The sequence below is a fragment of the Schistocerca cancellata genome, chromosome 1 (assembly GCF_023864275.1).
Source record: "Schistocerca cancellata isolate TAMUIC-IGC-003103 chromosome 1, iqSchCanc2.1, whole genome shotgun sequence".
In the NCBI taxonomy this organism is placed as follows: Eukaryota; Metazoa; Arthropoda; class Insecta; order Orthoptera; family Acrididae; genus Schistocerca; species Schistocerca cancellata.
The window spans coordinates 955,239,681-955,258,705 of record NC_064626.1 but is presented as its reverse complement, the minus strand read 5'-3'; the positions used below and the strand labels follow the sequence as shown (position 1 = coordinate 955,258,705).

The window sequence follows — 19,025 nt, the reverse complement described above, 5'->3', positions numbered from 1 at the left end:
GAACTTGACAGTATAAACATTCATTTGTAATTTTCACTGAAACTAGATTTTATAACTCACAAATGACATGGTATGTATTGTGTTTCCCTCTGCTTTCCTCCTACAAATATATTCATATAAATACTCATTCATGCACTGATAGTGTCTGTTCCATATACATTTGTTCTTTACCATCCTTTCTTTTTTGCACTTCCCACTTCTTTCTTATTTCTTTTGTTCTGTGGTTTTTTTTTTTTCTATTTTCTTCTCTTTTCTTTTCTTTCTGTCATAACATCTTACCAAATTAATTCATGTGCTCTTGGCAAAATGTCTCATGCAACATTCCCACCCTTTTTTAGTATGTCTTTCGTGTTTCCTCTCTTTTTCTGATAACAGTTTAAAATTATGAAGAATTACTTAGCTCCTAAATTTGTTTTTTCCATCAAAATTAAAGACTGCAATGGTAATGTAGGTTACTCTCCCTGGGTTAGCAGCACCATACATTTACATCTTTTAGAACAAATTACATCCATTTGAAATACCAGAAATATACTTTAGCTCAGTATGGCTTCATCTTTAAAAGGCAGCTGGTTCTAGACTATTATCCCCACTACTAAATATCCTTTAATTAACTTTACCATTCTCAGAATCTTTCACCTGGAGATCTTTCATTGTGTAGTGGAATAGTTCGATTAGTTAAAATGTTTTTTTTTTTTTTTTATTTCTTGTCAAAAATGTACAGCTGAAAATAACAAACAGTGTCATGTTTTCTAAGTTTTGCAATCCAAGTACAGTTCAAAGTATTAAAAATTTCAACTTATGCATTTACCCTTATTAAATTGAATGATAACAGTAAGGATTTGGTGGAGGATTTTTCAGTACCGATACATTTTATGTATTTTAATGGCATAGTAATGGTCCCCTTGCTACGGAAGCATGAATTTTCCAAATGAAATTCTACAGAAACAAAGTCTGAGAGAAGCTGTAGCTGTAACATGCTATAAAATTATAACTTAGATAATATTTAGTTCACACGAAAAATGTCATGTAAACACAGGCTCTTGTATGGGTACTTTTTCCTTCTATATAAATGCAAATTTCAAAACAGTTTTATTTAGCTTATTCATGCTGAAAAAATGTTCTCAATCACACACACACACACACACACACACACACACACACAATACTAATGTTTTCAACTAGCTTTAAGGTTTTACTAAATTAATTACAAATTCCTGAATCACTTTCATAACAATTCATGACAAATTGCTGACAGAACTACTGTCAATTATTCGATTGTTAATAGATCTAAGTTAATACACCACAAACTCTAATTTTCAGATCTCCTTCAACCCTACACACACACACACACACACACACACACACACACACACACACACACACACACACACACAAAGTGGGCAAGCAACACAAACTCTAATTTTCAGATCTCCTTCAACCCTACACACACACACACACACACACACACACACACACACACAAAGTAGGCAAGCAATATAACTGAAAAACAAGTAAACATGCATAGAACAGGGGACAGCAGACAACAGTCACATTAGAATCCTGAAAGGTTTCTTTCTAATAATGTAAGGAAATTATTCCTGGTCGATATTATTCTGAAAATAATATTTCTTTTTAAAGGAAGGGGCTGTTAATTCTGATGTCTGTGCAGTACAACTGTCACTGGGAAAATAAACGACAAGGGAATAAATTAAATTTAATGGCAACACATACTTAATTTTTTTTTTAATTATGCAAAAGTACTAATAAGAATATATTCTATGTGACTTGTTCAATAGGGAACATAACTCAAAGTAAAGTTTTATCACGACACCAAATAAAATGACACATTTTCTTAAAATAACTGACATTATATATGAAAATACTGATCAATTTTCATGAAATTGTTTTCCAACCTGTAGTAAGGGCAGGAGTCCACTCCTGTTCACCTGTAGCACCCCAAAGGAGAATCAGACTCTTGTTAGCTGGCATACGTCTCTCGGATGTCCCAGAAGACAACAGATTGGGGCGCACTGATCCAGGGATCTTCACATCTACGATTCATTGTGCCATGCATTACACTAGCTACTACCAATCATTACAAAAGCATGCACAAATGTTGTGATAACTCTGAAGAAATGCTGACATACACAGTGCCGCAAAATGTATAAAGCAACTGATTGAACAGTCCACAGGGACACTTCCAGTTCATAGTGTCCAACAGGCACAATATTTTGGCGATCAAACATGTCGCCATCATCAGGTGAACTGGTGAACTGAACTCCTGAGGGCATGCAGCTGACTAGTATCCCATGGCCCCCGCGAGCCTCTCCATCCACAATCCACACCCCTGACCGTGTGTTGGCAGTTGCGGAGATGCTATTGTTGGCGTCTGTGATGGCACTGATGTGAGTTCTCTATTCGCCTTGGTTGCCAGGTCGTTTTGTTTGCCGAGAGTCTTCTTAATTACACTCATTGCTGATTCCGAATCCTTCTTATGATAACAGCCACAATTTCAGTTGATGAGATCATCCCTGGTACAAATTTCTATGGCCTCTCTAATGACACTGGAAGTCTGGCCAAGATACTGGTACATTCATACTCCATTATGTGATTCTTGGACAAACAAAACTCTGTGCGTGCTAACTTGTTGGGATACAGCAGTCGAATGTGCCTCTGGTGTTCTCGGCAATGATCTTCGATGGTGCGCACTGTCTGTCTAGTATATCTCTTCTCACATTGACATGGAATCTGGTATAAGCCAGCCTTCTGCAAACCAAGATCACTTTGACACTTCCCAATAATGCTCATGTTTTATTGGGTGGGCAAAAGATGGTTTTTACTCAGTGCTTCTTCAATATGAATCCAATGTTTCCCAATTGTGCACCAGTGTATGGTATAAACGGAGTGGCTGCGTATTCCTCCATGACTTCTTCCATGTCCACAGATTGTACTATTGTTGTGGTGTGGAGTGTGTGCCTAATCTGCCATTCTAGGTACACCTTTTTTTCTGAATACAGTTCTGAGATTCTATAGCTCCTGGGGCAGACACTCTGTCTGAAATGGTGCATGCCCTGTATATAAGTGTTTTTAGTACCACATTCCTATGTATCTCACTGTGCATTTTCTTCTGATACAGCTCTTCTCTTGACCATGATGTCTAGGAATGGTAATCTTCTCTCTGTTTTGGTCTCTAGAAGGAAAACTGTCATCCCTGGATGTCACTATCAAGAGAAGAGTTGATGGCACCATGGGCCATGGTGTGCATCAGAATAAAATGCACACTAACCTGTATTTGCATGCAGAGAGCAGTCACCACCCTTGGGAGAGGAATTGGGTACTAAATACACTTGTACATGGGGGGTGCACCGTTTCAGATGCAGAGAGTTTGCCCCAGTAGCTAGAGCACCTCAGAATTGTATTCCAAAAAAACATTTAGCCAGAATAGCCGATTAGACATGCTCTCCACCCCACCATAACAGTACAATCTGTGGAGACAGAAGAAGTCATGGAGGAAGAGGCAGCCATTGCCTTTATACTTACACTGGCACACGATCAGGAAAAATCGGATGCATGTTGAAGAAGCACTGAGTAAAAACTGTCTTTTTCCCACCCAATAAAATGTGAGCATTATTGGGAAGTGTCAAAGATGATCTCAGTTTGCAGAAGACCGGCGAATAACAGATTCCATGGCAATGTGGAAAGACATATATCGGACGGACAGTGTTCAGCATCAACGTTCATTGCCAAGAACACCACAGGCACACTTGACTGACATATCCCAACAACTTTGCAGTCACAGAGCACTGTTTGTCCGAGAATCACATGATGGAGTATGAACATACCAGGATCTTGGCACAGATTCCAAATACTGGGAAAGTGTTGTTAGAGAGGCCATAGAAATTCTTACCAGGTACAATCTCATCAACTGATATTGGGCTATAATTTTAGCAAGGTGTGGGAACCAGCACTGAGTTTAATTAAGAAAACTCTCAGCAAACAAAACAATCTGGTGACCATGGCGGATAGAGAACATACATCAACACCATCACAGACACTGATGCTGATGCTAGCATCTCTATGACTGCCAGATGGAGCAGCTCACGGGGCCAGGGAAGATTAGTCAGCCACATGTCCTCAGGAGCTCAGTTTGTGAGTGCACTTGATGATAGCAACATGTTTGATCACCAATATTGTGCCCATTGGACACTATTAATAGTCAGGACACCCATGGACTGTTCAATCAACAAATATGCCAGGAGAAACTGAAGAATCATATAAAGGAACTGTTTGTAATATTTGAGACTTTTCTTATTATCTGTGAGCAATGAACAACATCACAATTTAAAACACATTGCCATACACTACTTTCTTTTTTATGATTAGTGTTTCTAAAATTTACATTTAATAGTTACTTGTTAGCAGTGACACTACTCCTCAATTTTCAACTATTAGGAACGTCACCAACACTTAACACAAAAATAATTAATCAGAAAACACTAGACAGGGAAGATAGCACATCTCTACAAAGTTTAATCTGTAGAAAACCCTGAAAATTAAAAATGGGTGAGGGAAGGGGGGCAGGATATGTACGAAGACTAAAAAAATACAAAGAAGTCATAAAGTTGTTGTTATAATAAGTGAGGCATGTGAAAGACATATAGCAGTACTGGATTTTGCAGAAGGAAGTTGTGTTATAATGTCCTCAAGTATTTGATAATACTGTGTTGCCTCCAGTGATGTGTGGTAATATTTTGCTAAAACCAATGGCTTGAATATTCAAGAAACTTCACTAATAAGTGAGAAAGAATGACTCATTATATGATTATAATGCAACATTGCCAGGTTGTGTCCATTTCATTAAGCAAGGTACAAATTACAGCAAATCTGTGAAATCAAAAACTGTGAAGAAACCTTAACATATAATAATTCATCAAATCATCAGGGAAAATAGCTGACAATAATTTCAACAATTTCTACAGAAGGATCACTCAGCGGTAAACAAGTATCCAAAATCTACTGAAACCCAGTTAGAAAATGTTAAAATGATAACTACTCTCTAGCGTTTTAGTAACAAATGATCCACAAATAACACAAACTCCACAAAGGTTTCTGTACATAAACTTCTTTTTATTAACTGTAGTTATAATTAATTTAAAAAGCAACACAATTTCACCCATGATGCAATTAATTTCATGAAAATCTTTATGCACAAATAGGGTATTGCACTGCAAAATCTAGGCAACATTTATTCTCCATTCATAATAAAAAATTCCTTTTTCAAGCTTAAGTAAACATGATAAACATGTAATTCCTACAAATAGAGGTATCTGATCTGACTAAATACAAAAACAGCCTGAAACTCAGTCTTACATAATCAAAATTATCAGCTAATTGGGGAAAGAAGTGAAGAGTACAAGCAATGTTGGTGGAAAGCATAATAAGACACCAACACACTAGGCCAAGTCATCCATGAACAGAACATTAATACCATATTTCAAATGACAATGAAAGTCTGAACTCAAAAATATCATTGAAACAGACAAAGTATTACAACCAAAGAGGTGGAGAATAGAATAACACACGTGTGCTAAGAAATACTGGAAGTTGAATTTAAAAAAAAAAAAGGAAACAAATGAAAAAAGGTAAGTCAATTAATTAAAGTACTTGCTGTTAAAATTACAGCCCAAAACTAATATTTAATAATCAAAACAGAAAAAAGAAAGAAAATAAATCAATAATCTGGAATATACAAGAAACAGGCAGTGCAACTTTACTGCATGGCAGATAAGTTGGTAGAATGAGAAATCATAAAGTGAAAGGGAAAACAAACAAGGTCTGCTCAAGTGATGTAGTTGTTACAAGAAAAAAATCAGTATATGGCTTATTTCTATACAACACTGTAACACAACCTACTACAACAGTGTGATGATAATCACTCAATTCCAGACAAATAAAGCATAAGATTGACAAATATTATAAATTGTTGACACTGTACAAAACATTTCAATTTTGGATGAAGCTGTGAGAGCCCAAGATTTTTGTTTGTGGCTGACATTGAGACCTATTTTATCAGAGGCACATGCACTTACGTAATGCTGCTCAAGAAACACCAAGAACAGGACTGGTAGATGCAAGAATGAGGGTAAAAGGCTTTTTTTAAGATCCAAAAGTTGTCTGATGGAGTACAAACAATGGAAGGAGTTGAGGAGATGAGTGGTCAAAATGCTAAAAACACATGCATGTAGGGATGAGTTATCCCAGAGCTGCAGCCTTGTAGAGATGGGAGGATGACTGGATGAGAGGAACAAAGAGGACAGGAGTGGGAGACAGTGGTGAATAGAAGGGAGGGTGATGGCCAGGAACAGAAGAACAGCAAGGGAACAGTAGAGGAATATGCCACCAGCAAGTCCAACTAGGAGCCAGGCACATGATGAAGTGAAGGAATGGGAGATGTGGAGGAGTGGGTGTAGATAGAACAGAGGTAACGGGAGACCACATAGAGATCGGAATTGATGTAAAATATTGGATAAAGTGATTGAGCTAGAGTGAAACAGAGAAGTAGTTAGAAGAGAGAGAGAATCGAAGGGGCCAAGAGTGGGGTTGTGTGAAGGATAGATGCTAGCGGAGTTTGAGCCCATGAAGATTATGAGTTCAAAGGTTTGCTATAAGGGCAATTCTTATCTATGAAATCCAGAAGGAGGAGAATAATCCAGATGGCATGGGTTGTGAAGCAGTTGTTGAAGCTGTGCATATCTTCTTGAGAAGTATATTGTGCCACTGTGTGGTTTACTTTGTTCTTGTTCACAGTTTTTGGGTGACCATTTATTTAAGTTGACAGCTGGTTGGTCATCAAGTCCAGCTAATAGAGGTTTGGATGTTACTGCAGAGTTGATCAAAACTCTTACCTCATCAGTCATATCCTGTGAAAGACTCGCATCCAAGACCTGTACTATACATTTACTCAGTATGCATTATTCCAGTCCCATCTCAGGTATATCACTCCCCTTAGAGGCAGGGCCATATGGGGTCATTTAGTAACAGTAACTCAATCCATATATATACTCTTATAATAGAAGGAAACATTCCACGAAGGAAAAATATATTTAAAAACAAAGATGATGTGACTTACCAAATGAAAGTGCTGGCAGGTCGACAGACACACAAACAAACACAAACATACACACGAAATCCAAGCTTTCGCAACCAACGGTTGCCTCGTCAGGAAAGAGGGAAGGAGAAGGAAAGACAAAAGGATATGGGTTTTAAGGGAGAGGGTAAGGAGTCATTCCAATCCCGGGAGCGGAAAGACTTACCTTAGGGGGAAAAAAGGACAGGTATACACTCGCACACACACACACATATCCATCCACACAAGCAGACATTTGTAAAGGCAAAGAGTTTGGGCAGAGATGTCAGTCGGGACGGAAGTACAGAGGCAAAGATGATGTTGAAAGACAGGTGAGGTATGAGCGGCGGCAGATTGAAATTAGAAATTAGCGGAGATTGAGGCCTGGCTATCCGCCAGGCCTCAATCTCCGCTAATTTCTAATTTCAATCTGCCGCCGCTCATACCTCACCTGTCTTTCAACATCATCTTTGCCTCTGTACTTCCGTCCAAGTACAGAGGCAAAGATGATGTTGAAAGACAGGTGAGGTATGAGCGGCGGCAGATTGAAATTAGAAATTAGCGGAGATTGAGGCCTGGCTATCCGCCAGGCCTCAATCTCCGCTAATTTCTAATTTCAATCTGCCGCCGCTCATACCTCACCTGTCTTTCAACATCATCTTTGCCTCTGTACTTCCGTCCCGACTGACATCTCTGCCCAAACTCTTTGCCTTTACAAATGTCTGCTTGTGTGGATGGATATGTGTGTGTGTGCGAGTGTATACCTGTCCTTTTTTCCCCCTAAGGTAAGTCTTTCCGCTCCCGGGATTGGAATGACTCCTTACCCTCTCCCTTAAAACCCATATCCTTTTGTCTTTCCTTCTCCTTCCCTCTTTCCTGACGAGGCAACCGTTGGTTGCGAAAGCTTGGATTTCGTGTGTATGTTTGTGTTTGTTTGTGTGTCTGTCGACCTGCCAGCACTTTCATTTGGTAAGTCACATCATCTTTGTTTTTAAATATACATATATATACTCTGGCTGACAAAACCAGTGAAGGATCCAGAAGGGGAGGAGGAAATTAAATGAGACCTCACAGGTTGAGAGGGTAGGTGTTGTTTCAGCAACTTCAAAATCATGTCAAATTTACAAAGGACTTGGCTGTACAATATTATTATTATTACAAATTGTGGGGTGCTCGACAATGTGGTTATCAGCACCCTTGCAAATTCCCAATCTTTTCACAGTCCAGTCTCACCAATTTCCTGAATGATGATGAGATGATGATGACAACACGAACAACCAATCCCCAGGTGGAGAAAAATTCCCTTGGAAGGGTTTCATTAAGCTGTTGCATCCTATCCCTGAGGCAAGTTGGCCCACAGCTGTTGTGACTGGTTTTTGATAACCTATATACTGGCACTGGGAGAGAGCTGATGATTGAGCTGGTCCCACAAATGTACTATACAGGGCAGATTTCTGGCTCTTACTGGCCTCTAGCACACCTCAGCAGGCAGTTCATGGACACACATATCATGTGTGGACAAGCACTGTCCTGTTGAAAAATAGCATAATGATCCCGATGCATGAGGGGTAACACATGTGGGAGCAGGATGATCATGACATGAGAAAAATATTTTTCGTATTTTTAAAGTAGTTTTTTTTCATTGAGAGAAAATTAAGAAGTGAAAAGAAAAGGGAAATAAGTGTGAAAGATGGATAATATGAAAAGGTTTTCAAAGACTGCTACCTCTCCAAAATTTGTTGACTTACATGATTTGATGAAGCAATTTGTTTTAAGCTACTCATCTTCAGGCTTCATGGCAATACAAAAATATTTATCAAAACTTTACATAGATAGGAGGTGGACTCCAAAATTTTCGCAACTGGTGCTGCCATCTGGAAAGTAGTAGTAGCAGATCTTCGCACCACAAGGTGGAGAGAGCAGCATATCTGATGACTCAGTGTGCAGAGTGGCATTCAGCTGGGAGGGCGTGTTGTGCGTTCACAGTGATTTCCGTAATACTCTGTGTTTGGTGTGTGGCGATTTTACGATGGATCCATGAACAGAACAGCGCATGTGTATCAAATTCTGTGCGAACCTCGGGAAAAGTGTTATAGAGACCCCTGCAATGATTCAACAAGTGTTTGGGGGGACAGAGTATGAGAGCAACAATTGTACCGGGGGAAGAGACCAGGCTCTCCAAGACCCCAAAAAGCGAGACAGGTGAAGAGTAAAGTGAAGAGCATGATCATTGTTTTCTTTGATACCAAGGGAATTGTGCACAAAGAATATCGTCCCAACCGACCAAACAGTGAATTCCGCATACTATTGTGATGTTTCGCAAAGGCTCCGTGAAAACGTGCGGTGATGATGGCCCGAACTTTGGCGTCAAGGGAACTGGCTGCTGCATCACGACAATGTGCCATCACACATCCTTGCTCACCAGGACCTTTTTCGCAAAAAGCAACATGGTGCTTGTACCCCACCCACAATACTCGCCAGATTTGGCACCTTGCAACTTTGCCCTATTCCCAAAACTGAAACTCAAGTTGAAAGGCCATCGGTTCGACACTCTAGAGAGGATTCAAGAAGCATCACTGGTGGTGATAAACGCCCTCAAAGAACAGGACTTCCAGAAAACGTTCGACCAGTGGCAGAAGCACTGGGACTGGGGTGTATGTGCGTACGGGAACTACTTCGAGGGTGATGGTGACCATTAGTCCAAAGGTAAGATTTTCAACAGATAGCAGCACCAGTCCCGAAAATATTGGATAGCACCTCATATTAATGATACTGTAGGTGTCAAAAGCTCCTATTTCTTCAACTTCAATTCGATACGATTAAATTAGAAAACACATAATAATTAAGAATATATCTGTATCTATTTTTCAATAGCAATATCTTTGTAAGTTCTTAAATAGGTTTTACACTATCATTCTTAATATCTGTCATAGTCCCACTCACTATAATGTATTTCATCAACCAACATCAGAGATGTGATAGAAAAATATACAGAAGATGTTGCAAGTTACTGATAACACCATGGCTAACACTTCAAACAACCTTTGTTTTGACAGCTATCTTGTTGCCATCTTACTTCAGCTACATGGTACAGTTAATTGTGATGTCACGTTTTAATGTTGTTAGAGTTCTTGTCTGTCAAACTCTTCTGAAGCACTGAAAGTTCAAAGACTCCTGAGAGGTTTTCCTCAGTTATCCATTACTAGTAACACTACTAGGTGCTGTGTTTTACAGAGAAGCTCTAAATGAACATACAAAGGAGTCTGAACATCACTGAAATTTTTGTCGTTCAGAAATTCAAGTCACTGGCATTTCTTGGGACGCCACAGGCATTTCTTTGCTGCACTTGTGAGTAATGTCACGCACAGATCGAGCAATCTCAGTGTCACACAAAGCTCAAAAGGAATAGCACAGTCAAGCAACAACAACAACAACAACAACAACAACAACAACAAAATGTAATATGAAGGAACTACGATTCCAACTACTAGGGACAACTTTAATTCTCAAGTTCCCCTTCCCACTAATGCGAAACTTGTCACATTTACTCATTTGTATGCTACTACAGTACGTGATTTTTCCCACCAGTCCCCTACATCCATCAGAATTATAACTTATAAAATAATGGAAAATCTTGTACATTCACACCTGCTGCCCCTCATAAATGAAAAAACTTTCAAAATAGTAATGTCGTAAGATGAACTATAAACTATTAAAGAACTAACTTTGTTCATTCATATAACAAAGACTATTTTCTTTTGTTAAGCTTACATGTCTTCCTTATGTGAACTATCTTATATGTCTTCCTTATGTGAACTATCTTATACTTCTGTTCTCACAATTTTCCTATATTAAATTACCAAGACATGATATGCACTAACATACACATGGAGGTCTGACATCAATCAATCAATGGTGTAATTCACGTTCAGTTTGATGTACTGCTGCGATTTATGCAAAGTTATGTTTCGCTTTACTGGTGAATTACTAAGGAAAGCAGTAAGTCAAATCCTGTCCAACAACTATCAACACTAAAGTTGTAGCACAGTAAATACAACAAGAAGTCTCATTCATCTCATATACGTAAGTACAGGTGTCCCACGCAGCTGAAGGTCTCAGGTAAATCGTCTGTATACACAATTCAGGTTTAGTATCTCAGATTCATTAAATTCCATTCATCATGTATAAAAATGATGGCACTCATCTTAACAAAAATAATCAAATTAATATGGATCATCTCAAGAAAAAATTGTGAAGTGTGGACTTCATTTATTCAATGATTTATACCAGACCTGCATACTGTTCATTAAAACTGTTAAACGATTTGCCAGTAAGGTATTTATAGTGATCGATAATGTGTATCCCACTTATCTTCCATAGGTATGTAAGGAAAAATTGAAATTCTCCCCAGGTATGAATAAGTAAGATTTCAATTACAAGATTTTAAATAATACATAAACAACATGGTGAAGTTATACATAAATTTTGTTCCCTTCACATAAAATCTCTCAAAACTTTTCATGTTAAACCTTCCACTTGTTTAGAAACAGTATTTAATGCTTACCCATTTTTTGGGCTGGACATTGCAACTGTGGAACGTGGCATTCAAAGTGGAGAGATTCAGGAATGATTTAGGCTCAATTCTGCAATTATGCTAACAATGCTGATAATAGCTCCGATAGTGTAGAATATCAGGGACCAAACTTATGAAACAGGTGTTACTTGCAGTAAGAGATAGCTTTGAGATTCCTTATGCACTGGTAGCAGGTATGATGACCTTCATAACCACAAGTCTCCTTATTCCACAGCTGCTAATTTTACACATCCTTCATATAAATTGCCAAACATCAGTATCGGTGAAAAAAACCCTCTACTGTAAAATAAATAGAGGAGTTCCTACTTCAACATGTCCTCTATGCACATTCCACCAAACACCAATATCATTGCATAAAGCCTTCTAGGGCACAATAAATAGAATGGATTGCTTCACCAACCATTCTAATATATAATGTTCATTTTATAATCACACTTTAATTGCTACCCCTTAGCTCTGCCAAACAACAACAATAATAGCAAAATATTATCTTACTAATATCATAAGGTAGTGTTCGCAACTGCATATCTCATTTTTCCACTATGATTAAAAACAGGTTACCATTCATGATTCAGTTATGCATAATGCTAGTTAAATACTACTCCTAAATATCTTAGTTACAACAGGCTGAAGTATGATCTACTGCAAATGCCCAATAAGTTTTGGATGGAGTGCAAGTGTATATAGCATTAATTTTGTTGTATATGAATGTGGTGGTGTGTTTCATCTTAATCGGTTCATAATAGTCATATGTCTTTTTTTTGTTCTATGTTATTACTCCTGTTCCTATATCTATGTCCTGATGTATTATGCACTTGACTCTTGTGATCTCTATTGTAATGGTTATGCAATATGTTGTGTTGGTTACTGTTACTGCTACTGCTACTTGCTTGCCACTTTTCCAATTATCTCTCAGTGCTGTCTATTTGTTCCAAATATTCTAATAAATTATTATTTTTACCTCAATTTTTTCCTAAAAGCTTGTGTCTTACCATCCGTGATAAACAGCTGGTAATCACTTCTAACAAATGCTCCTCCACTATGGAATCGTCTAACTATTTTGGCTTTATTGATATGCCACTTTAGGAAGTCTCTGTAACCCTTCCACAAATTATTGTTGTATTGTTTGGAACATAGACATTCTAGATGTAGCTTCCTTTTTGAAGTCATCACTCCAATATTTTCACTTAAAACGTATTCCTTAATCTTTGTAGATTTGAAAATAACCTAATTGTAACAATCCCCACTGTACTGCATCTCCAGTCATATGACTTTCCAAAAAACCTTATCTTATAGAAGTCTGCCCACACTTCAGAAATGAAACAATGTATATCACCTGATGGTGTAAATTTTGGAAATTCCCTTTACTTAATACAGCATTCAAACCACTGCAACTGTTACACAGACTCTTACTTTTTCCTAATATTTTTTCAACCTCTTTCCTTACTCCTCATTTTGCATCCTCTTTACTTAAATTAGTATTATCACGTGATACCTCTTTTGTAATATTTAAGTAATCAGCACTACTACTAGTTGTTGATCCATCACTTATGAGTTTAGTAACTGACAATGTGGATTTAGTCTCGAAAGGGTCCTTAGGTTTACTGTGTAACCATTGTTTTGTAGTTTCCATTCTAACTCATGTTCTTGCAACCTACGTTCTAGCTCCTTAACGATTATGAAAATTGAAACTATATTCTTATTTGTAAATTTGCATAAATGCCTTTAATTTCTAATAATTCTCTCTCTAAAATTTGCACTTTCTGAATTAAATTGTCTGGTTCAGATCTCGTCATAAGTAAATGTTCTATTTTACCAGCTAGCTTTCCTTTGAGGATTTCGAATTACTGATTGCATGAACCCTTCCATGTTTTGATTATCCTCTAAGAAAACAGTGTTACATTATACAAATGTATAAGTAAGTCTTAAATGAGTAGTTGACTATTTACATTACTAGGTAAATACTGTTTATGACAAAATTACGTCTACGCCTTTCTATCAATTTTATCATTGGAATTCATTATGTGAGATTTGTTTATATCATTTAATCTAAAGAAACTACTACCCAACTAGGATTAACTTTAATCCTCCAGCTCCTCTTCCACTAAGATGAAACTTATAATTGTTGTTCATTTATACGCTACTAAAGTATGTGATTTTCCCACCAGTTCATTACACCCATCAGAATTATTACTTATCAAATTATGAAAAATCTCATATCATCATAGTGTAATTTGCAAACTTATGAACAATGGTTAACAAGATTCAAGCAGCCACAGGAATGGAGGTAACTGAACATGCCTGAAGAAAACAGAAATTTCATATGAACAAATATGACCACAGCATATAACCAAGAATGTAAATAACAACTTTAATATCTATGTGACATTTTTAAAAATGTGTTTGTATCGTAATTGTAGCCTGAAGATCATAGTTGTTCCTATAAATATGTTACTTCATTTAATTGTGTAAGTAATTCAACAAATTTTATGGGTGGTAGTGGTTTCTGAAAAATCTTTTTGTATTTCTGGCTTCAATAAGATGTAAAGTGACTGGAAATAGCTGGATCATAAGTGACACATACAGATAACACAGCCAAATAGTCAAACAGTTTTCTCCTCCTCATTTGTTCTCATAATTTTCATTTCCTTTCTCTTTGTCTCTTTTTTCTGATATTGGTGACTTGCTGGTTTACTGTGTACATATTAAAACTCCAAATTAAAAAATTCATTATTCAATTCCCACCGCCCCCCATCCAACTAATAAGACACAATTCTGTGTAGCTGAAAAGTTATGGGGGTTTGTATTTTACATAAAACTGAAGATGTCCTCATAAGTTCCTGGATGAGCCAATTTACAGGTCACAGTAAAACTGGAGCATACTACATGCAATAGGATCATATCTACTAAATGTATGTAGCATTTAAACTGAACTTCACGCTGACATGTTTCATTTGTCAGTTGCAGCTTTTGACTCTTTCTTCTTTCTTTTAAGCTGTAACCAATTCATTTACCTGGTTCTGAAAGCTTGACATTCAAAGTATTACTTTTTTCAGACGTACAACTGCGTGGCAGCTATTCTCTTACAAAGGTCTGTGGGTAAGTAGGCACTCCTCTTCTACTGCTAAGGGATAAATCTACTACATTTAGTTCAGCACTTTTCACTTTAAATATTGGTATGGAGATTAAAAGGTACAGGCAGGACTGTAGGGAGCATTATCAACTTCATATCAAAAGTGGTGTCATAAGAAGAGACAAGTTCATGAAAGTAGTTTGAAAATCAAAAATGTTTGCAGAAAGGTAACACTACAAATGCCTAAACAAAAGTATATGACAAAGGTAAGGTAATCAAAATCACATTCAAAATAGTGCTCTTTCTGTACATCAGTAAAGAACATCCATAATCTGAGCCATCAAGTGTGCTAAAAGTAGATCAGAAATGGAATTTGTAAGACTGCTGAGAAAGGAGTCATTGTTCTGACAAAACATTTGAAGAGAAAGAGTTAATTATTCCACAAGATAAAGACTATGCATATTCTCTTTATAAGGACACTGTTCATCTTAAAGACAGCCAATTACAAAAGCCATCTGGGTATCTGACAATACTACTCAAAAAGGAGAATTTTAAATTCATTAGTTGTAGTTACCCAAACATTCCTACACCTCTGTCACCACTACCACTGTGCGTGTCTCACATTTGAGTAGCATGCTGTTCGGCTGCTCCTTATTCCCACCAGAGGTCGCTGACCTTGGTAAAGGGCCTCAAATGCCTGCAACCAATAGTCAGCAGCCCCTGGCAGGCAAATGCTCTTTATATTGTCTTGCACCGGCTCCAGCTGGTAGTCTTGTAGCCTTCACTAAACTGTATTATACTACTTATATTCACGTTGTCACACCGTTTACTAATAAACAGTGAACGTCTCATAACCATGCTATATTGTGTTCAGAGTTAGAACATTATTGGAAATAATATATGATAAACGACATATGTGAATTTTGAAAAACAAAATTAAAACTACAGGATGTAGAGAGACATAATACATGTATTTATGTATGTACTACATTCCTCCTATAGTACTGGATCAATTTCATACAAACTTGGTACATACACCACTTGCTATTTGGAAAGGAGTACTGTGGGAGTTAGAACCACCTACCTCTCAAAGGTGTAGAATGGCGGTGAGATAGGAGTGTAATGCACTGCATGCAGTGAGAGCACTTAGCAACTTATAACAAACTTCACACATAATTTCAAAAATGACAAAACTTTTTCTTACTGACAACCCAACTCCCAGACATAGTGGCAGGTCGAAATGCTGTCCAGAATATAACTCTGAATTCCTGACAGAAGAACAAGGGTGGGCTGTTGGTGGACTCCGGTAATGGCAAGCGGTTCCGTGGAGGAAGTGGCAGTGTTCAGACTGCCAGTACAGGAGCAATCAGGTGGAAGTTCAGGGGTCACGGCCAGTGTTGGTACAGTTATGGTGAACTCCTAGTGATGACTGATGCATGGCACACAACCAGGCGTGCTGATCATGATGTGCTCAAGTGGGCCAGTGTTTCAATGCTGGTTCTTGATGCTGAATTCGTGGAAGTGTTCCATTTTGTTAGCTACTGTGAACCATCTGGAACAGGGCAATGGTCTGGGTCTGTTGTAATTGGCAGCATGTGTCAATGACCAGGAAGTCAGTCAAGCCGGACTGGCTTCCCAAAGACTAGCGCCAGGACATTGGCACCCGGAATGGTCTCACAGAAGTCTTGCTGTTGCTGAGGGGTGCTGATCGAACAGGAGCAACAGCTGGATGCACCCAATGTCTGTGGCTTGCAGCCTGATTTCGGTGCTCCAAGATTCACTACAGGTCATCTTATTACATTTCTCCCCTTCTATGAAGAAAATTAATTCTGTCAGAAACATAGTCATTGGATTAATTATAATTACATACAGTTCACATTTGCATTCCCAGTGTCTGTTTATCCTTATCATCATTTACACTTCCTTTCCTTTTTGATCAGGCTAGCACTTCTCTCGCATCTGAGCCTGTAAGTCCTTATTTTGCACTCTCTTCATTTTAATTCATTTTCTGAGTTCAATTAGCAGCTACATTATTTCACATTGTGGGAAGGTAACAGGGTTCAGGAAAAGTATACTGTCTGCGTAAACTTACTAGCCTTTTCACTTAATCTTTACATGCGAAAAATCTCATCTCCCATGTTCTCTTATCATATATATAGCACACATCTAGTACTTAACAAGGAAAAAGTCCAGAAAAATTCTCGTATATCACATTAAGATACAGCCAGCATTTACAAAACACCCGGTACTGACACCAAAACAAAACCAGGCATTCCTTAGATTAATCTTTATGAATACTAATTCATTATGTTATCACTACAACAGGAATCAGTAATGAAAATTTTCTATAAAATAAAGGGGCCAATGGCAGCATTTTCGTTGTTGTGTTCTTACTCATACTGATGGGGAAAAACTCTGTAACCTCATCCTTGTAAGTCTAACTTCTCATCTTCACAATAGATCTCCAATACTTCATAATAAATCTCAATATCTTCTCAAACAGACATCTATCATTACAAGAGGAACGAGCAGTTCAATAGCCCTGCTTCACTCCACTGAGCTCTCCAATACCATGGAATTACTTCCTGGACCTCAGTAATTTTTCAGCTACCCTCGAGTGCCTGTAATACATTTTGCTGAGAAGCTATATCCTGAGCTACCTTCCTGCCCATAAGACACCCTTGATGAATTTCACAGAATTTTCCTGTCACAATCCTAATGAACTTTTTGATGGCAATACAAACAAATCACTGTGTGTGACTCAGGGCATGAAGCTGGAAGTCTTTGCAAATTAGACTGCGTACAAGTTACTGCTATTAGAGGTTCAACTCTTGGACCTGCACCAAACACTACAACTGAGTCTACACCAGACATACTGAACAACAAAGACACAAGGCTACAATGATACAAAAATACACACTGTACGGATTCCATGAATGAAAAAAGTTGTGCTGCAACTCACATCTGTTGTTGTCCCTTTTGAATCTTAAGCACTATATCTTCCATTCATCCACTTCCCTTCTACCTTCGGAAGGCGCTGCTACAGAGCTATTGCGTTGGCTGCTGTCTTCTGATTGCCCATCCCCATCATCTTCATTGTCATCACCACCAACACCACCACCAACATCCTGATCTTCATCTCCATCTTCAGCAGTCTTCCTGACACCAGTTGTTAAGGATGGCTAAAATTTTGCTACTGGAGAGGTCAACCGACATGGTAGAAGGTCATGGTGTCTCAGCAGCGTGGTGATGGCACTGCCCAGAGTCGAAGTCTTGACCAACAGTTGGAGAGCAATAGTGAACTGCTGGAGTAATGCTGACTGCCCAGGACAGGCAGTGAGGCAGAGATCTGTGGGTTGTAATGGGTGACGGCAGTTACAGTGAAGACTTCAAGGCTAATTCAGTAGAAATCATAGTGATGACTGACACACGTCAAGCATCACAGGTGGCCCTGCTGTGGCAATCATGAAGTATTCAGCTGGTCTAAGGTTTAAATGCTGGTGCTCAGTGCTGAATTTGCAGAAGTGCTGCATTTGCGGGCCACTGCAAACCATCTGTAACTGGGCAATGGCCGGAGTCTGGCACAATCAGCACTTCACGTTGATGACAAGGAAGCCAGACAAACCAGAGTGGTTCCTTGAAAGCTTGATCCAAGGCGTTGACACCCAGAACAGAGTCACACAACTCTTGCTGCTGCTGAGGGGTGCTGATCACGCAGGGGCAACTACCAGATGCGGCCGATGTCCATGGCTTGTGGCTTGGTTTCAGCACTCAAAGTTCTGCTACAGTACATCCCGTTACATTATATAAGGAGACAGACTCCAAGAGACCAGCACTTTGCGAAAGGTTGTATGGACAGTATATGCTTTCCAAAATGGACACACAGCATGCTGAAATGGCTAGAAACCTGGGAAGATCTTACTGCAAAGACACATCGCATAAACCTTCATTTGCATAAACTTGAAATTGGTCTACTACATAGTGAGGGATGAATCCATCAGCATTACTGTCATGTAATTGAATGACAGTATGTCTAGTGGCATCTGTCTCTGAATAATAAAATGTCACATACTTAAATTTGTGAAATGAGTAAACAACGCTGAGATGACAATACATTCACCAGCTCTATGACAATAGGAAACAATTGTGAAATTACACCCAGTTTGGTTATGACAATATTTTAGCTTCCTACATATGAATTATTTCACTGGCAGTTGGTGAAATCCTGATAT

General features: G+C 38.4%; 1 protein-coding gene across 7 annotated transcripts in view; it reads right to left on the bottom strand.

Moving 5' to 3' along the window:
* The window catches only part of LOC126088314 (GATOR complex protein Iml1), a 579,824-nt gene that overhangs the window by 369,402 nt on the left and 191,397 nt on the right, over window positions 1-19,025 (bottom strand). For 5 of the 7 annotated variants that reach the window (XM_049906449.1, XM_049906465.1, XM_049906495.1 and 2 more), the window contains exon 14: window positions 1,914-2,051. The exons of the other annotated variants lie outside the window; for them this stretch is intronic. In XM_049906449.1, coding sequence (XP_049762406.1) covers window positions 1,914-2,051 — 138 coding nt within the window. The remainder of the gene's footprint in view (window positions 1-1,913; window positions 2,052-19,025) is intronic. 7 annotated transcript variants of the gene reach the window in all.